Source organism: Centroberyx gerrardi, chromosome 8 (assembly GCF_048128805.1).
Source record: "Centroberyx gerrardi isolate f3 chromosome 8, fCenGer3.hap1.cur.20231027, whole genome shotgun sequence".
In the NCBI taxonomy this organism is placed as follows: domain Eukaryota; kingdom Metazoa; phylum Chordata; class Actinopteri; order Beryciformes; family Berycidae; genus Centroberyx; species Centroberyx gerrardi.
Window position 1 is genome coordinate 13551812 of NC_136004.1, and position 14730 is coordinate 13566541.

Here is a 14730-nt window from a genome sequence, read left to right on the forward strand (position 1 = left end):
CCCCAGACCTACTGCCACGCTGCGAGTCATGAAGAGTGACAATGCCAACGGCTTTTTTGGATTCACCGGTGCCTGCACACCTAATGTAAGTGGACGGCATTTCGTCTGTGGCATTTAGTGGACCACATTGAGTTCACTGGAACAGGCTTAACATATGAAACTGACACCTTTCACTGATGTTGCTATGGGCATCTACCACCACCTTATCTCTACATCGCAAACATTACTGAAATGATGGACAGAGCCAATTTGTTGTGATGTACAACTATCAAAAGCACAATGCAGGTCAGTTATACCATTCAGTATCATCTGAATAAGGCCTGAATGCTTCTACATGACCTCTACTACAATGCTATCTGTCAGTGTTGTCACTGCATTTGACACTCGGTTGTCTCTAGAGAGAAAACGTATGCCTACTGTTACCTAGAAAGACATGTAACGTAAACCCATCGGTTTGTGAGTCCGTGTCCTAGTGCATATTTAATCAGTCTTCACGCCTGGCTGCAGGGAGAGCATGCTGTCCCTCTTTAGTTGGATTGGACACGTGGCTTCTCATATGGGCCCCCTCTCAGGTAGAGCGACAGCTGGTGAGGCCGGGCCGCGGCAGGTCTGCTAGCCAGGGCATTCCTATAGAAGTGGATCAGGAGTTCCAGTACTGGGACCCGGGAGATCTAGTTCCTTGTCTCCATCGGCACAACAGGTGGCAGGGCCGGGGAAGGCATTCCATCAGAAGTAGGGATCTATATCCTATACCCTTTGGGGACAAAAAGACGTAGAGGCATGTGGGCTATCAGGTGGTCTCTCCCCAAATCACACTATGACTGTGCAGGAATTAGAGCAGACCATTAAGGTAGTTGGTAAGACTAGCTCATGCAAGCATAGTATAAACACTAAATGACTATAGTTGGATGCATGTGCAGACTACACTTCTTCCAATGGTTAATTCAGATTTCATGGAGTTTTTGTTTTTTGTTTTTCAATCCGCTGTCTTTGTTCTCTGTAATGTCTCCTCCTAGACCACAGAGGAGGGCTCCACCATCTCGTGTGTGATCGAGCGTACGCGGGGAGCTCTGGACCTCGTTTATGTCAACTACACTGTTACCCAGCTGGGGAGCTCGGACAGTGACATCCCAGCCCACCAGGATTTTGCTAATGCCACCGGAGCTGTGCTCTTCATGCCTGGACAGCGCTCTGAGGTGTGTGTGTGTGTGTGTGTGTGTGAGAGAGAGAGAGAGAGTGCGAGAGAGAGAGAGAGAGAGAGAGAGAGAGAGAGAGAGAGAGAGAGAGAGAGAGAAATAAAAAGGGACAAAGACAGAGTCAGAGAGATACACAGATGGACAGAGACAGAAAGAGAGAGAGACTGAGTTCACCTGGGGTCACCTAGAGAAAAGTCATTCACAGAGAATAACAAACAACTGTGGATTGATCCATGGTGAGCTGTATTCACACATCCTTATATTTATTTCAAATAAACATGTACCAGTTTGACAGCAGTATTTCCCCCCTATTGCAATGTTTCTTGATATCCAGCCCCACCTAGTGGCTGGTTAGTTATGAATTTACTGATGCGTCAACAGGTGTCAGCTGACGATTAGGCTTACTCTTTAAGCCTGTGGCGCACAACAAAGACAAAACCTTGCATTGTGAATACATTGCACCAAAATAACAATGTGAGATTTAGTTGTGCCAAATCAACCACCAGGGACTGAGAAGGGACAGAAATGTAGACTTCAATAAGGAGATCTTTCTTAGGTATGGTCTAGAGTAAAAAATAAAGCTATTTTCCCTTTTAATGTCTTTCTGCCAGGGACTGAACCTCCTGGTGTTGGATGATAACCTCCCGGAGCTGGCAGAGTCCTTTCAGGTCACGCTGGTGTCGGCAGAGTCGGGTGATGGGAAGCCAGGCTCCACCCCCTCCAGCGGAGCAAGCATCGACCCCGACAACTCCATCAACACTGTCTCTGTCACAGCCAGTGACCACCCCTATGGTACTGATAAACACACACACACACACACACACACACACACACACACATCAGCGCTGTTCTTTTCAATGTTGCTGTTTTTGGTAATGGCTGGTAGTGACACGTGGCATATTGAGACGGCTGAACATGAGTATCACAACTTTCCCCTCCCCCCTCCTCTCCCCTCTTATTACTTATATTACCTCCATCCTCCCCCGCTCCTTGCCTTCCTACACCAATCACCCTTCTCCTCTTCCCTATCTTCACTGCGTCCTTATCTACAATCTACTGTCTTCTCCCCTTCTCTCCTTTCTCCTTTCCTCTACCCATCACCACACACACACACATACACACTCACACACACACACTCCTCCTGCCTCCTTCTTCCAGGCCTGCTCCAGTTCCAGCCTAGCCCCCCGGGGGAAGGCTTGATCTCTGCAGCTTTAGAACCCGCCCACATCACTGTTAACGAAGAAGATGGAGAAGTCCGTCTGCTGGTGGCCAGGGCCCAAGGCCTTCTGGGAAGGGTCATGGTAGGATACAGGACGACCCCCTTCACAGCGTCCAGCCCCGAGGACTATGAGGTCACTTTCTTTCAAAAAAATTGTTTTTTCTTTCTTATAGTTCAATATGCTGCAGCAATAGTAGGGAAGAATGTGTTGCATAAAGTAATAAGTGGCTATGAATCCCTCCCAAAATAATACACTACTGTCTTTTCTATTTATGCTACAATCCAAAAAACATATACAAAACATTTTGTGAATATTAAGAGCTCAATCATAAAAAAATGATCCAACTTGCTGAGGCCCATATGCTGATAACATAAGTAAAATTATCGCTGTCCTCCTACATTCAAACTATGCAATATATTCAATGAGTGAGCGTCAGTTGTCGTCCAACTTTCTGCCAGCTTTCATGGGTTTCTCTCTTTTTTTATATTCCACTGCCAGGACTCAGAGGGCATGCTGGACTTCCTGCCAGGGGAGAGGTTCAAGTTCATCTCTGTGACCATCATTGACAACCCTGTCCCCGAGCTGGACAAGCTTTTCAGAGTAGAGCTCTACCATCCTGATGGAGGAGGTAAGAATGCACTTGAGGCCAAAATCCAGTTTACGTCAAATTGTTTGATCGATTTTGAGCCTTAGCAGTATTTTCCACAGGTATTTCTAATTCAATAAACTTTCACTAGAAACCTTTCAACACCTATCCTCTAATTTAGAGCGGAACTGATCCTGTATTTTCCCCTATTGTTTTTGTGTGTTGGTGTGATTATGTGTGCTGTGCTCCTGTGTGCTTCCCACCTACCTACCTACCCCCCCCACCTCCGGTTTGTCCTTTGACCCCCACTCTTCTGGTGTGATTCTGACCTCTGACCTGGTTTGATCCTTGTGTGATCCCGGTGTGTGATCCACCAGTGGATCAGTTCCTGCGTAGTGAAGGAAGTGGTAGTGGGGAGAGTGACTCTGACTTCCTACTTCCATCCTATCACCACCGTGGTAAGTCTCCCCTTCCTCTACTCCCCTCACCTCTTCTTGTCCCCATTCCTTCAACCCTTACTCCCTTACTGTTACCTTGGGCTCAGATCATATCTCAAATTCATTAAGTGTGATTAGGGCTTGACTGATATGGGTTTAGCTGCTGGTTCTGCCAATATTCAATATCTTTAAATTTGTCAATTTTTATGCTCACAAAATTAGGATTTAGTGTTTTCCCCAGAGTTTTATTTTTGGCAGGGTCGGTGCAAGTGTGGAAACAGCATTTAATAAAAGGGAATATATATCAGCAAACTGATATATCAGTCTAACCCTAATTCAGATATGAATTAAGCCCAAACACAGTACACCACAACTAACCTTTTGCATATCAACTGAGCTAGTATCTGTCAGCTAGGTTATTAGTGCTGCATACATGCCCCTTTAGCAGGTATGCGTCTGTGTGTGCGTGTGTGCGTGTGTGCACGTATGTGTCTGTGCTTGCTTGTGCGTGCTATTTACATTGCAATGGGGCCCGTGAGAAGCACCCAAAGAGAGTGATGTGGGAAAAGCAAATAGCCTTTCTGTTGAGAAGGGGGCAGCAGTGCTAAGTGGTTGACATGGAGTGTCACAGACCCCGAGGTTTTACATTGGGCTTGGACCGTATTGAAATAACCTCCACACACTGTGAAGCTGCTTTTCAATCTGCCACACTTGACCATAATGTCGCTGATTTAGTGATAACAAGGAGTGTGTTATTCTGAGGCAATTTCTATGAAAATCAGCTGCTTGCTTTGATTATTACAATGCTGGCAGCTCGGCACTTGCCTGCTACAATGTGTACTGTTTACCTGTATTACCTGTTTACCTCATGCTTAAACTCTAAACTAAAAATGCGACTAAAATATATCCCTAAAAAGTAATGCAGAATCATATTTGGTATTGTGTGTGTAGCCAGCCTGGGAGTTGCTTCCCACATCACGGTGACCATCGCTGCTTCTGACGATGCCCACGGAGTGTTTCAGTTCAGTCCTGATTCCCTGGCTGTTAACGGGACAGAGCCTGAGGACGGACGCAGCTCTGTGATCCTTCAGGTCAGTTTGATACATGGTGTGAACTTGTAAAATGCCCATATTCTGACAGTGGCATACTCCCTTTTTCAATTTTTATGTACGCCTCCAGGCAGATACATGTTTCCCTGTGTTGGGTATACGAGACCAGATCTTGACAGTGCTTGGAGAAGTCTTTTGTAAGTTGTTGTGATACAGCATAAGGTATAGTTTATCATCATGCGGTCTCTGCTCTCCCCGTTAATCCTCCTCCAGGTGGATCGGTCCTTTGGTGACCTCTCCAATGTGACTGTGTACTGGGAGGCTGAACCAAGTTCGGAGGAGGAGCTCCTCAGCAGGTCTGGGAACGTCACCTTTGACGTAGGTCAGACTTCGGGGAACGTCATCATCAGAGTGGCCCAGGATGAGGAGCCCGAGTTGGACAAGAGCTTCACCGTGTCCTTGGTTAACGTCTCCCATGGTCGCCTGGGTGTCCAGACCTCCGCTACTCTGACCCTGCTCGCCAGCGACGACCCTTATGGTGTTTTTGTGTTCGCTGATGTCACCAGGCCCGTCCGTCTGCCTGAAGCTGACTCCACTGTCACCCTCACCATCCTTCGACACAAAGGCCTGATGGGAAAGGTGCGTGGAAGGTTTCTTTGATGTTAAATGAATTAATAAACCAGTTCGACAGATGCAATAGCTGTCCTCACGTGCTGGATTTACCAATTGATATGATTTTGCATGACATGTCATTGGCCTAGGTGCGTGTAACATACGGGACGCTGAGTGAGGCAGATCCAGCACCATACAGGACCCGCGGGGTGGGCCGGGCCAGCGAGGGGCGGGACTTTGTTCCGCTCCTAGAGTCTGTTGTGTTCCTGGCCAATCAGAGTGAAGCAAACATCACCCTTCAAGTGCTGGATGACGAGGACCCAGAGAGAGATGAATCTGTGTTTGTGGAGCTGATCAACGTTCATCTCATCGAAGGAGAGCAGGAGAGGCTCAGTAAGACACTGATGCTGACGCTGAATGTTTTGGATTTTAACTGAAATCATTCTGAAATCATTCAAGTCATAATGATACCTAATGTATTTATTAGTCTACAACTAAAACTGCTGTTATTCCAAAAATGATTTATAAACACTAAGAATTTGAGGGATTCCTTTTAATGTACTGCCATCATGGTACATATTATGCAGGACATTCACAGATTCACAGAAGCTACTGAAATGACTCAACTATACCACACTACATTGATTTTATATCCTCTCATTGTCCCTCCCAGTTGCCAAATCCCCTCGTCTGGGCTCCAGGACTGAGATTGTAGCCCAGGTCATAGTTGAGGCCAGCGACGATGCTTTTGGAACCCTCCAGCTGTCGCACCATGCTGTCAGTGTGGCCGAGGACTACGTCGGGCCCATCGTAAACGTCGTACGCGCGGGGGGCATATTTGCTGACGTATCTGTCAAGTTCAGGGCGGTGCCTATGACTGCCAGAGTCAGTAAGTATGGGACAGAGGATGGACTTAATGCTGTTTCGTCTCTACGTTTTATGTGTGTTATGTCCATGTTTACTTATGTATATTCCTACAGGTGAAGACTACAGCGTAGCTTCCAGTGATGTGGTCCTCCTGGAGGGGGAGTCCAGTAAGGCTGTACCCATCTACATCATCAACGACGTGGTCCCTGAGCTGGGGGAGACTTTTCGCGTGGAGCTGATCAACCAGACCACTGGAGGAGCTCTGCTGGGGGAACTCACACGCACCATCATCACCATACTGCCTTCTGATGACCCCTTCGGTGCCTTTGGTTAGTAGGCATTATCCAATATAAGTTTCAGTCTTTTCATCTTACATGCTTTTGACTTAAATCATCCGTCAGTTAACAATTGCTTCCTCGCTATTTGAAGTTATGACTGCAATTGGTTATAGGGAGTTCTGACAATTTCCCATTATTAAGTGAGTTCTTCACTTGGTTTTGTTGCTTTCCAGTCTTCCAGGCTGCCCAAGTCACCATAGAGGAACCAGGATCTAACTCCATCGAGGTCACGCTGCCTATTGTCCGTAATGCTGGGACTATCGGCACAGTGGCAGTCCACTGGCAGGCCACTGTCAATGGTCAGCTAGCGGTGGGGGACATCAGACCCGCATCAGGGGAGGTGAGCTTTGCTCCCGGAGAGACCATGAAGACGCTTAGAGTGGAAATCTTAGCCGACGATGTACCTGAAATCACTGAGGTAAGAAAGTTACAGTGAGTGCAGTATTTTGTGCCATTTGTCGCTACATGTTTGACATGAAAGCGCAGAAATATGGTGATTGTAATATATCACACACACTGTCATTTCCAGATTATTAAGGTGGAGCTGACTGATACCAGTAATGGAGGAAACCTAGGAGCTGAGACATCTGTTAACATTATAGTGCCTGCTAATGACAACCCATATGGGACGGTCTACTTCGGACAGTCTGTGTACCGCGTGCAGGAGCCACTGGAGGGAATTTATGTAGCCAATATTACAGTCCGCAGGAGGTTGGTCCTTTGTCTCAGGCTGCGTTTCATTATTGTTTTCTACTGGTATTTCATTATTCATAGTCACCATCTTTCTTTCATGGTATGATTAACAACACCCCCCCACCCTTTCCCATCCTCCCTCTTTTCCACTCTCTCTCTGTATCATCTCCATTGCTTTAATTCCAGTGGTGGTAACTTTGGTCGTATGGAGATCCTCTACAGCACCTCAGAGATTGACATTGTTGGCTTGACTCAGGCTGAGGGCCAGGACCTGCTGATGTACTACGCCCCCCCGGTGCCAGGCCTTCCATCTGCTGCCTCCCACAGGACGGTCAGTATCTCTGACCAGGAAGAACCCCTGGCTGCGTGTGCTGCTGCTTGTCTGAGAGAGCGCGCCTGCCAGGCCTTCTCTCTCTCATCAGCGGTGACGCCACCATCCTGCACGTGGGTGACTTCAGGGGCGGACCGGCTAACTCCGGAACCTCAGGCTGTGACTTATGTGAAAAATGCCACTGCGGCTACTGTCCTCTTCAGCACTCAGGCTGTGGCAGGGAGCGATTACACCACCATGACGGCTCAGAGCGCCTTCATGGAGGACGGGTCAGGGGTCGCCAACCTCACTGTCCCAATCTTGACTGATAAATTCCCTGAAATGGACGAGAGCTTCTCCATCCAGATCCTGAAGGTACACAACTTACGAAAAGTAAACTCATTACTTAAAGTAATAATCCACAACTTTTTCATGTAAATAAATGTCTGTTTCAGTACTCTATCACTGATTGATACCATACAATAGTGATTCAACCTATATCTAGTTTTTACATTTGCTGTTCTGAACAGCAAATTTTTTTGGAATAAATATAAGAATGTAGAAGACATATAATAAGCCATGTTGTTATTATTACAGTAAGTTGGGCCAGTGCCTACATTGAGTGCAAAACACCAAAGCAATTACCAATATCACCAAAGGTGTCACCAAAATCAAGAAAAACTAGGATTATCACTTTAAAGGATGGCATTTTTGACAATGTTACTGTACAGCTGAGACCTCACACTGTTGTGCTCCTCCTATTTTAACCTTTATTTATCCAGGGAGAGTCGATTGAGATGACATGCTCTTATTACGCACTGCCCTGCCTCACATTCACACAGCTACACACATTCTTGTGTACTGTTGGCCACTGTGCATCTCCACTGGAGGAATCAGAGGTTATAAGAAAGAGGGATAAGAGAGTGTATCTAATTCACTTTCTGTTGGCTGAATTTGACTGAAAAATGTATTACAAATAAAATGTCTTTGTTTATTGTTTGAAGGTAGAGCTGGTGAATATGACTGTGGCGGAGAAGAACCTGCCCTCCATTGGCCAGCCGGACAAGGCTGTGGTCACCATAGGGATCAATGGGGACGCGTTTGGGGTGTTTCTAATATACAGCCTCAGTCCCAACGCCACCGAGGAGGGGCTCTATCTAGAGGTCCGAGAGGAGCCGATGGTTGTGGTGCCCCTGGTTATAGAGAGGAGAGATGGCAGTCTGGGGAGGGTCACCATAGAGTGGAGGTTTGTTGGAGGAAAAGCCACACCAGACGCCGACTTCACTGGGACTGGAGGGACACTGGTCTTTGCAGATGGTAGGTGGATGATTGCGACTGATTAGCAATAGCAATTTTAAGATTATTCATGTGTCTTTTAGCTTAGTGGTTCCCAAACTGGGACCAGCAACATGGTGAATAGTTTAATTTCAATATTATTTTACTCTCTAAGTGTTTAAATACAAAATAAGAGAATATATCAGTGACTTTCTCCACTGTTGTTTTCTCCACACCTGCAGTATGCAGTTGCATAATTCTGTACCAAGTCATATCTAACAGACATCTTCTCAGATGGGGGTATTTGTGCTTTATCCAGAAGTAAGTACACTTAACAGAATACTCATTTGTATTTGTATCCTCTTTGTCTACAGGTGATGTGAAGAAGATCGTAGAGATAGTAATCAGAGATGACAGCGAGCCAGAGGACAGCGAGAGCCTCATGATTGGGCTGGTAAAGACGGAGGGAGGAAGTCGAATCCTGCCCAGCTCTGACACTGTAGCCATAGTGATACTGGCTAACGATAATGTGGCTGGGATAGTAGGCTTCCATCCAGCTGCACGCTCTGTCATTGCCAGAGAGGGTGGGTGTCTGTTCTTGCTGCTATGTGAGACTGTTTGTATGGGTGTATATGCAAGTCTGGGATACTCACATTTCACAGAATTTCAAAATTCAAACCCCCCTTGTCTTTACAAGGACTTACATCCAGCATCCCTGTCACTGGAGACTTGTTCTAACTGTGTAATTGAGTGAGCAGGTGAGGGAATGCTGTAGTAGTAGTGAGAGCATGCGGCAACAGGTGGCACATGTGGCAGTGTGTCATCATGGCCATTATGTATGCATGACAGAGCAGCTGAACTCTACCTAAGATGAATCCTTACACCACATGCTAATGGAATGAGAGAGCTTGAAGCATCTCTAGCTGGATCTATGAAAACCTGCACAGTTCACATTAAACATCTATAAACGTATCCATCTTGACATTATATGACATGTACTTGAGCTTACAGAATGATCATCTGCTCATACATGTTGCTCAAATGTATGGGAAAGACAAGGCACAGTACTTAAGATTAGACTTGAATCCAGGCTGTAACTGTATCATGCTTTGCATTACAGGTGAGAGGCTGTCCTTGTTAGTGATGAGGACGGCTCCAGGTCTGGGTAATGTCACCGTGGACTGGGTTGTCCAAGGCCCCCTAGTAGACAGGACCTTCACCCAGACCTCAGGGACGCTTTTCTTCACTCAGGTAAAGCACTGGATGGAGCATAGAACAGTTTATTGTAGTATGGTGGTAGGAGTATGGTTAAATAGATCAGTACAGTTAGTTACATTGTTACATTGTACAGTACAGTGATGCACAGATCAGCATGTTATCAGCGTTTCTTTGTTGTTTTGAAGTTATCAGCTAGCAAAAGGCTAAATCCTGGGTGATTTAAATGGATGCAGCTGTATTTATTCATATCTCCAGCTGCAGCAATGTAATATCTTCTTAATGATTTGTGGTTTGACGTTGCTTTTTGCATTATCCCCTACAGGGAGAGCTGAATGACACCATAGTTCTGCAGCTGCTTGAAGATGCCACACCAGAGGACAAAGATGAATACAAAGTTTTCCTGTCCAACATACGAACCTTTGGTAATACAACTGCTCTGACGCCTTCTTTGTGATATGAACCAAAACAAATAAAGCTCTGAGAAACATCTACAATTACAAATAATTAATTACCAGAAATATAAATAGTTTATAAGTATAAATTTTGAGTTAGTATTTCATTTTATTTATCACACATTCTCTCACTTTCTCCCTTGCCATCACACAGGTGTTTTGGTGACAGGCCATGCGGCATTGGACGCTCAGGGCAGCGAGGCGGTGATTACCGTGGAAACCAGCGATGAACCCTATGGGATGTTGAGCATTGCCCCGTCCTCCGTCAGGGTGACCACGGAGGAACGGGACCGAACTGTAAACATCTACGTCAACAGGGAGTTTGGAGCCTCAGGTCAGTGGGCTCGGTGTAGAGACATGGGTGTAGTGCTGATGGATAAGTTCCCATTATGCTAAATTTATGCTAAGCAGTGAGTTGAGTATTATATAATTCAGTGATCCTGGATAAGGAATTTCAACAGCTATTGTTCATAAACTATTTGCATCTATAATGTAAATCTTCACCCTCTAACTGATATTACACCTAAATCTTCTTCGCCCAGGAGCGGTGAACATCACCTATGAGGTTTTGAAGGGTTCTCTCCAGGACTTGTCCCAGGTAGAGGGAGATCTCGCTGACCCGGGACGAGACTTCATCTCTGGAACCGGCTCTGTTATCCTTCAGGAAGGACAGACTTCTGTTGCCATCCCTGTCACCATACTGGATGTGAGGATTGTGTCTGTCTTCTATGTACGGTATATGGCAGGGGTGGAGGAGAGGGGGCATGGATTGGGCTGTCCGTCCTGTGATATTTCAGGTGATATCTCAGACACCACTGGTCTGATTTTGACAAAACTGGGAGGGATGATGTATCTTTCCATTTAAATGTCCCAGCATTTAAAAAATTCTGTTGCTTGGCTTAATGGGGAGCGCTATAATGAAAGGTCAACATTTTGGACTGAAACATGATATCTCAGACACCACTGGTAAATTTTAATGAAACTTGGAGGGATGATGCATTTTAGGAACTGGTGTTTAAAAAACTACACTGATTGGCCTGATGGGGCTACTATAATTTACGGTTAAAATTTCAAACATTGAAAGGCCATAACTGCTACATCACTGATGTCTGATTGGTGAAACTTGGACGGATGATGCATCTTTGTGGGGGACCACATGTTTACTTGTTTCAACAAGGTGAAATTATCAAAATGTCTGTCTGTACTGAGGCAGAGTGTTTACTATTTGAATGTTGAATTGTAAGCGTTTCTTTTCCCAGGATGACATTCCAGAGTTGCAGGAGTTCTTCTTGGTCAACATAACATCAGCAGTGCTCATCACCACCCTTGCCACTGCTCCCCAGCTAGGTATGGAGCAATGTAGCAGCTTAGAACTGATCTCTACTAATTAATGCTTTTCCTTAATTACAGTTTCCAATATCTCAGTGTATTTACAACTTAGATATTCTACTTTGCTACTGTACTTTACTATTGTAGACAGTCTCAAAGTAGCCTACATGTAAACGTCTCTGTTGTTTCCCCCCCCCCTTGCCTTTCCCTGTACAGTTCCCCTCTGTTTCTGGTCTACTTTGCGTTTTTTATATTTTGCGTAATTTTGTGAAATCCCTGTCTTCCTTTCCTTTCTATTTTTTTCTCCCAATTTCTTACTACTTTGCTCTATTTGATGAATAGAGGTTGTGTATTGCACATTGCCAGGTAAAATACACATTCATATGCTCACACGCTTTGCCTAAAATGTCGCGTAGGTTAGGCTTACATTGCTTCTTTGTACATTCAACTAAAACATTGTAGCTGAATGTCAGAATGTATCATGAAAGAGCGTAGCAGTTACTACCACCCTTTTTGCATAATCCAAACCGCAGTCCAATTTATGAATGAGTAACTTTAGAAAGCGATGAGTAGACAGAATACTACAGGCACAGTAGCGCCTGGAGACTCCCAGAATACTATAGGCCTTCTGCCTGGAGACACACAGTAAACACACAGCCTCTCTCTTGGCAGCAGTCATTATGTGGCTTGGATGGTAGGATTGATGCTTTCCATGATTGAGGAAGCCTGGGGATTTGGTGGGAGCTGAGTAGCACTGTGTGGTGAGGAGAGAGAAAGCCAAACTAAACCCATAGCTGGCCTCCCAGTGTCTTAGCCATAGAGTGAATGGGAGACGACTATTCAGGGGGTCATAAATCAGTCCACCCAAAAGCCTTGGCTGCTCAGCCTCCCAAGCCACTTACGGTAGATGTTTCTTAGCTATAATCCTTGGCTCAAATGTGGCGTGACAGAAGTTAGATCCTCTACAGTTTCCTTTTGTACAGCTTTTGCTGTTGATGCTTGCATTGTAGTTGTAGTGCTGAAGTCAGTGCTACTGCTAATGCTAAAGTTTTTACCATGGACAGCATTTATATGACTGACAATCTCAAGGTAGTAAAATCTTTTCCTCTGTTTTTTCTGTATTTCCCCCCAGACACCCAAGGCTTGATGGCAGAAGTCAGCATTGTTGCTAACGATGGAATCAGAGGAGTCATTGAATGGACAAACACCATGTGAGAAAAGCCCCCCCTCCTTCTTACTTTGTGTCTCTACAAATAAATAAATCATTCACTCAGAATGCTCAATTTTTATGTTTTAGGGTTGTTGTGTTTTTTTGATTGAAAACAATGTGTTCTGGTTTATAGGTTTGAGGTGAACGAGACGATAGGGGTGCTTACCCTGGTGGCCTACAGGAACAAGGGGACGTACGGAAATGTCTCTCTTTTCTTCTACGCTCAGAACCTGGAGGCTCAGCAAGGACTGGACTACAACGTCAGCCAAACGGTCAGCCTCACAGATGCATTCACGCAGAACACACGCACCATCACAGACCCACACACTTCATATTTAATACCTGTCATAATATCAAGTTTTTAACTTAAAACCCATCTGTCTACCCAGACGCTGCATTTTGTTGATGGTGAAAGGCATAAGTTTGTGGAAGTGCAGATCATTGATGACGTCATTCCAGAGGGACCTGAGAGATTTCTGCTGATCCTGTCCAATCCTTCCCCCGGGCTGGAGCTGGGCACCAATACCACAGGTAGGAACTAGAATAGAATAGAATAGAATAGAATAGACATTTGGAAATTTGTCCTGCGGTAGTTAAAAACAGACAAGATACAAAAACAGATAATCAAACACCACAAAACATAGGGACAAGATAGCAAAGCTTCCAGTACATATTCCAGTTCATATCTACCAAACAGTACAAAAAGTGCAGTTCATGGTGGAGAATTGGTAAAGATTCTGGTTAATGATTCAATAAGATAATGACGTGGGATGAAAAATGTCTTGAATGCATTCTTTGGAAAGGAGAATATGTTTTTTCAGGACCTAAAATAGAAAAGTACTGGCTCATCTGACATTGTGTTTTATTGCTCTTACTATCTTGCATGAACCCAACGTCTTTTGGGTTGCGACCCACAATTTAAGAAACCAGTGAGAAGAGTGTAATTTTCCTGAACCACATCTTACCTATTGTATTACTTCCACAGCGACCGTGAACATCCTGGCCAGCGACGACGGGCATGGTGTCATTTCCTTCAACAGCAGCGAGCACTTCCTGCTGAAGGAGCCCACGTCGGTGTCGGGGCTGAGCGAGAGCGTGGCCACGCTGTACGTGCTGCGCAGCCCAGAGGAGGGCACATTCGGCACCGTGACCGTTCAGTTCACCATCACTGATGCCAACGGCAGCCTGGCGGAGGGTGACCTGATACCGTCACAAGGCTTTGTGGTGCTGGAGGATGGGGTCAGGTTCAAGGTGAGCGAGAGGAGACTCACTGGCTAACAGCCGTTAAACAATTACAAAGCAATGGTTTCTTAATTGTGACCCAACATTGTTTTACACGGACTTAGCATTCAGAGCTTTAAAATGGCATATTACATGTTAGTGGTCATTTATTTGTTTGAATTAGTAATTATTTAATGACAAATGTGATCAAAAGATTATTTTAATTACTATAATTAGTAATTATTTAATGACAAATGTGATCAAAAGATCATTTTAATTACTATAATTTGTTAAACAGATATGGTTGGCTTGAGGAAGTACTGGTGCTATCTTGCCAAGACCAAATGAGCAGGACAGACAGAAAAGCTCTATCTAAAAATAAGCCAATGTTTTCATTCAACTATAGGGAGTGTTTGATGTATGTTGGAAATAGCATTATGAGAAATTGTATTCGTCAGAAGCATTGCCTGAGTCTGGTGTGTGTTGTTCCAGACGCTGGAGATCTGGGCAGTGCTGGATGCTGAGCCTGAAGTGAATGAAACCTTCACAGTGACCCTGTCCAGTCCGACAGGAGGCGCACGGCTGGGTGACCAGCTCCACACACTCATCACCGTCCTGGAGAACCTGGCTCCTTCTGGCTTGTTCCGCATTGGACCCACTCTCAACAGGTCCGAATCAAATCACACCAACAAGGACCTGACCAAAGAAAAACTCTCT

General features: G+C 45.2%; 2 protein-coding genes across 2 annotated transcripts in view; one reads left to right on the top strand and one right to left on the bottom strand.

The window, feature by feature from the left end:
* gig2p (grass carp reovirus (GCRV)-induced gene 2p) overlaps positions 1 to 14730 on the bottom strand; it is a 359050-nt gene that overhangs the window by 200465 nt on the left and 143855 nt on the right. The gene's annotated exons all lie outside the window — the stretch shown is intronic.
* Positions 1 to 14730, top strand: part of adgrv1 (adhesion G protein-coupled receptor V1) — a 124469-nt gene that overhangs the window by 25072 nt on the left and 84667 nt on the right. Inside the window, exons 21-46 of the mRNA XM_071927478.2 lie at positions 1 to 85; positions 1017 to 1196; positions 1808 to 1988; positions 2355 to 2548; positions 2924 to 3044; positions 3380 to 3464; positions 4395 to 4530; positions 4762 to 5127; positions 5250 to 5493; positions 5774 to 5989; positions 6081 to 6296; positions 6479 to 6723; positions 6835 to 7016; positions 7185 to 7683; positions 8313 to 8625; positions 8958 to 9167; positions 9704 to 9834; positions 10124 to 10223; positions 10408 to 10587; positions 10796 to 10959; positions 11513 to 11600; positions 12715 to 12793; positions 12926 to 13064; positions 13182 to 13323; positions 13778 to 14043; positions 14506 to 14681. The exon at positions 1 to 85 is cut by the window's left edge and continues 289 nt beyond it. Of these exons, the coding sequence (XP_071783579.2) occupies positions 1 to 85; positions 1017 to 1196; positions 1808 to 1988; positions 2355 to 2548; positions 2924 to 3044; positions 3380 to 3464; positions 4395 to 4530; positions 4762 to 5127; positions 5250 to 5493; positions 5774 to 5989; positions 6081 to 6296; positions 6479 to 6723; positions 6835 to 7016; positions 7185 to 7683; positions 8313 to 8625; positions 8958 to 9167; positions 9704 to 9834; positions 10124 to 10223; positions 10408 to 10587; positions 10796 to 10959; positions 11513 to 11600; positions 12715 to 12793; positions 12926 to 13064; positions 13182 to 13323; positions 13778 to 14043; positions 14506 to 14681 (4938 nt within the window). The remainder of the gene's footprint in view (positions 86 to 1016; positions 1197 to 1807; positions 1989 to 2354; positions 2549 to 2923; positions 3045 to 3379; positions 3465 to 4394; positions 4531 to 4761; positions 5128 to 5249; positions 5494 to 5773; positions 5990 to 6080; positions 6297 to 6478; positions 6724 to 6834; positions 7017 to 7184; positions 7684 to 8312; positions 8626 to 8957; positions 9168 to 9703; positions 9835 to 10123; positions 10224 to 10407; positions 10588 to 10795; positions 10960 to 11512; positions 11601 to 12714; positions 12794 to 12925; positions 13065 to 13181; positions 13324 to 13777; positions 14044 to 14505; positions 14682 to 14730) is intronic.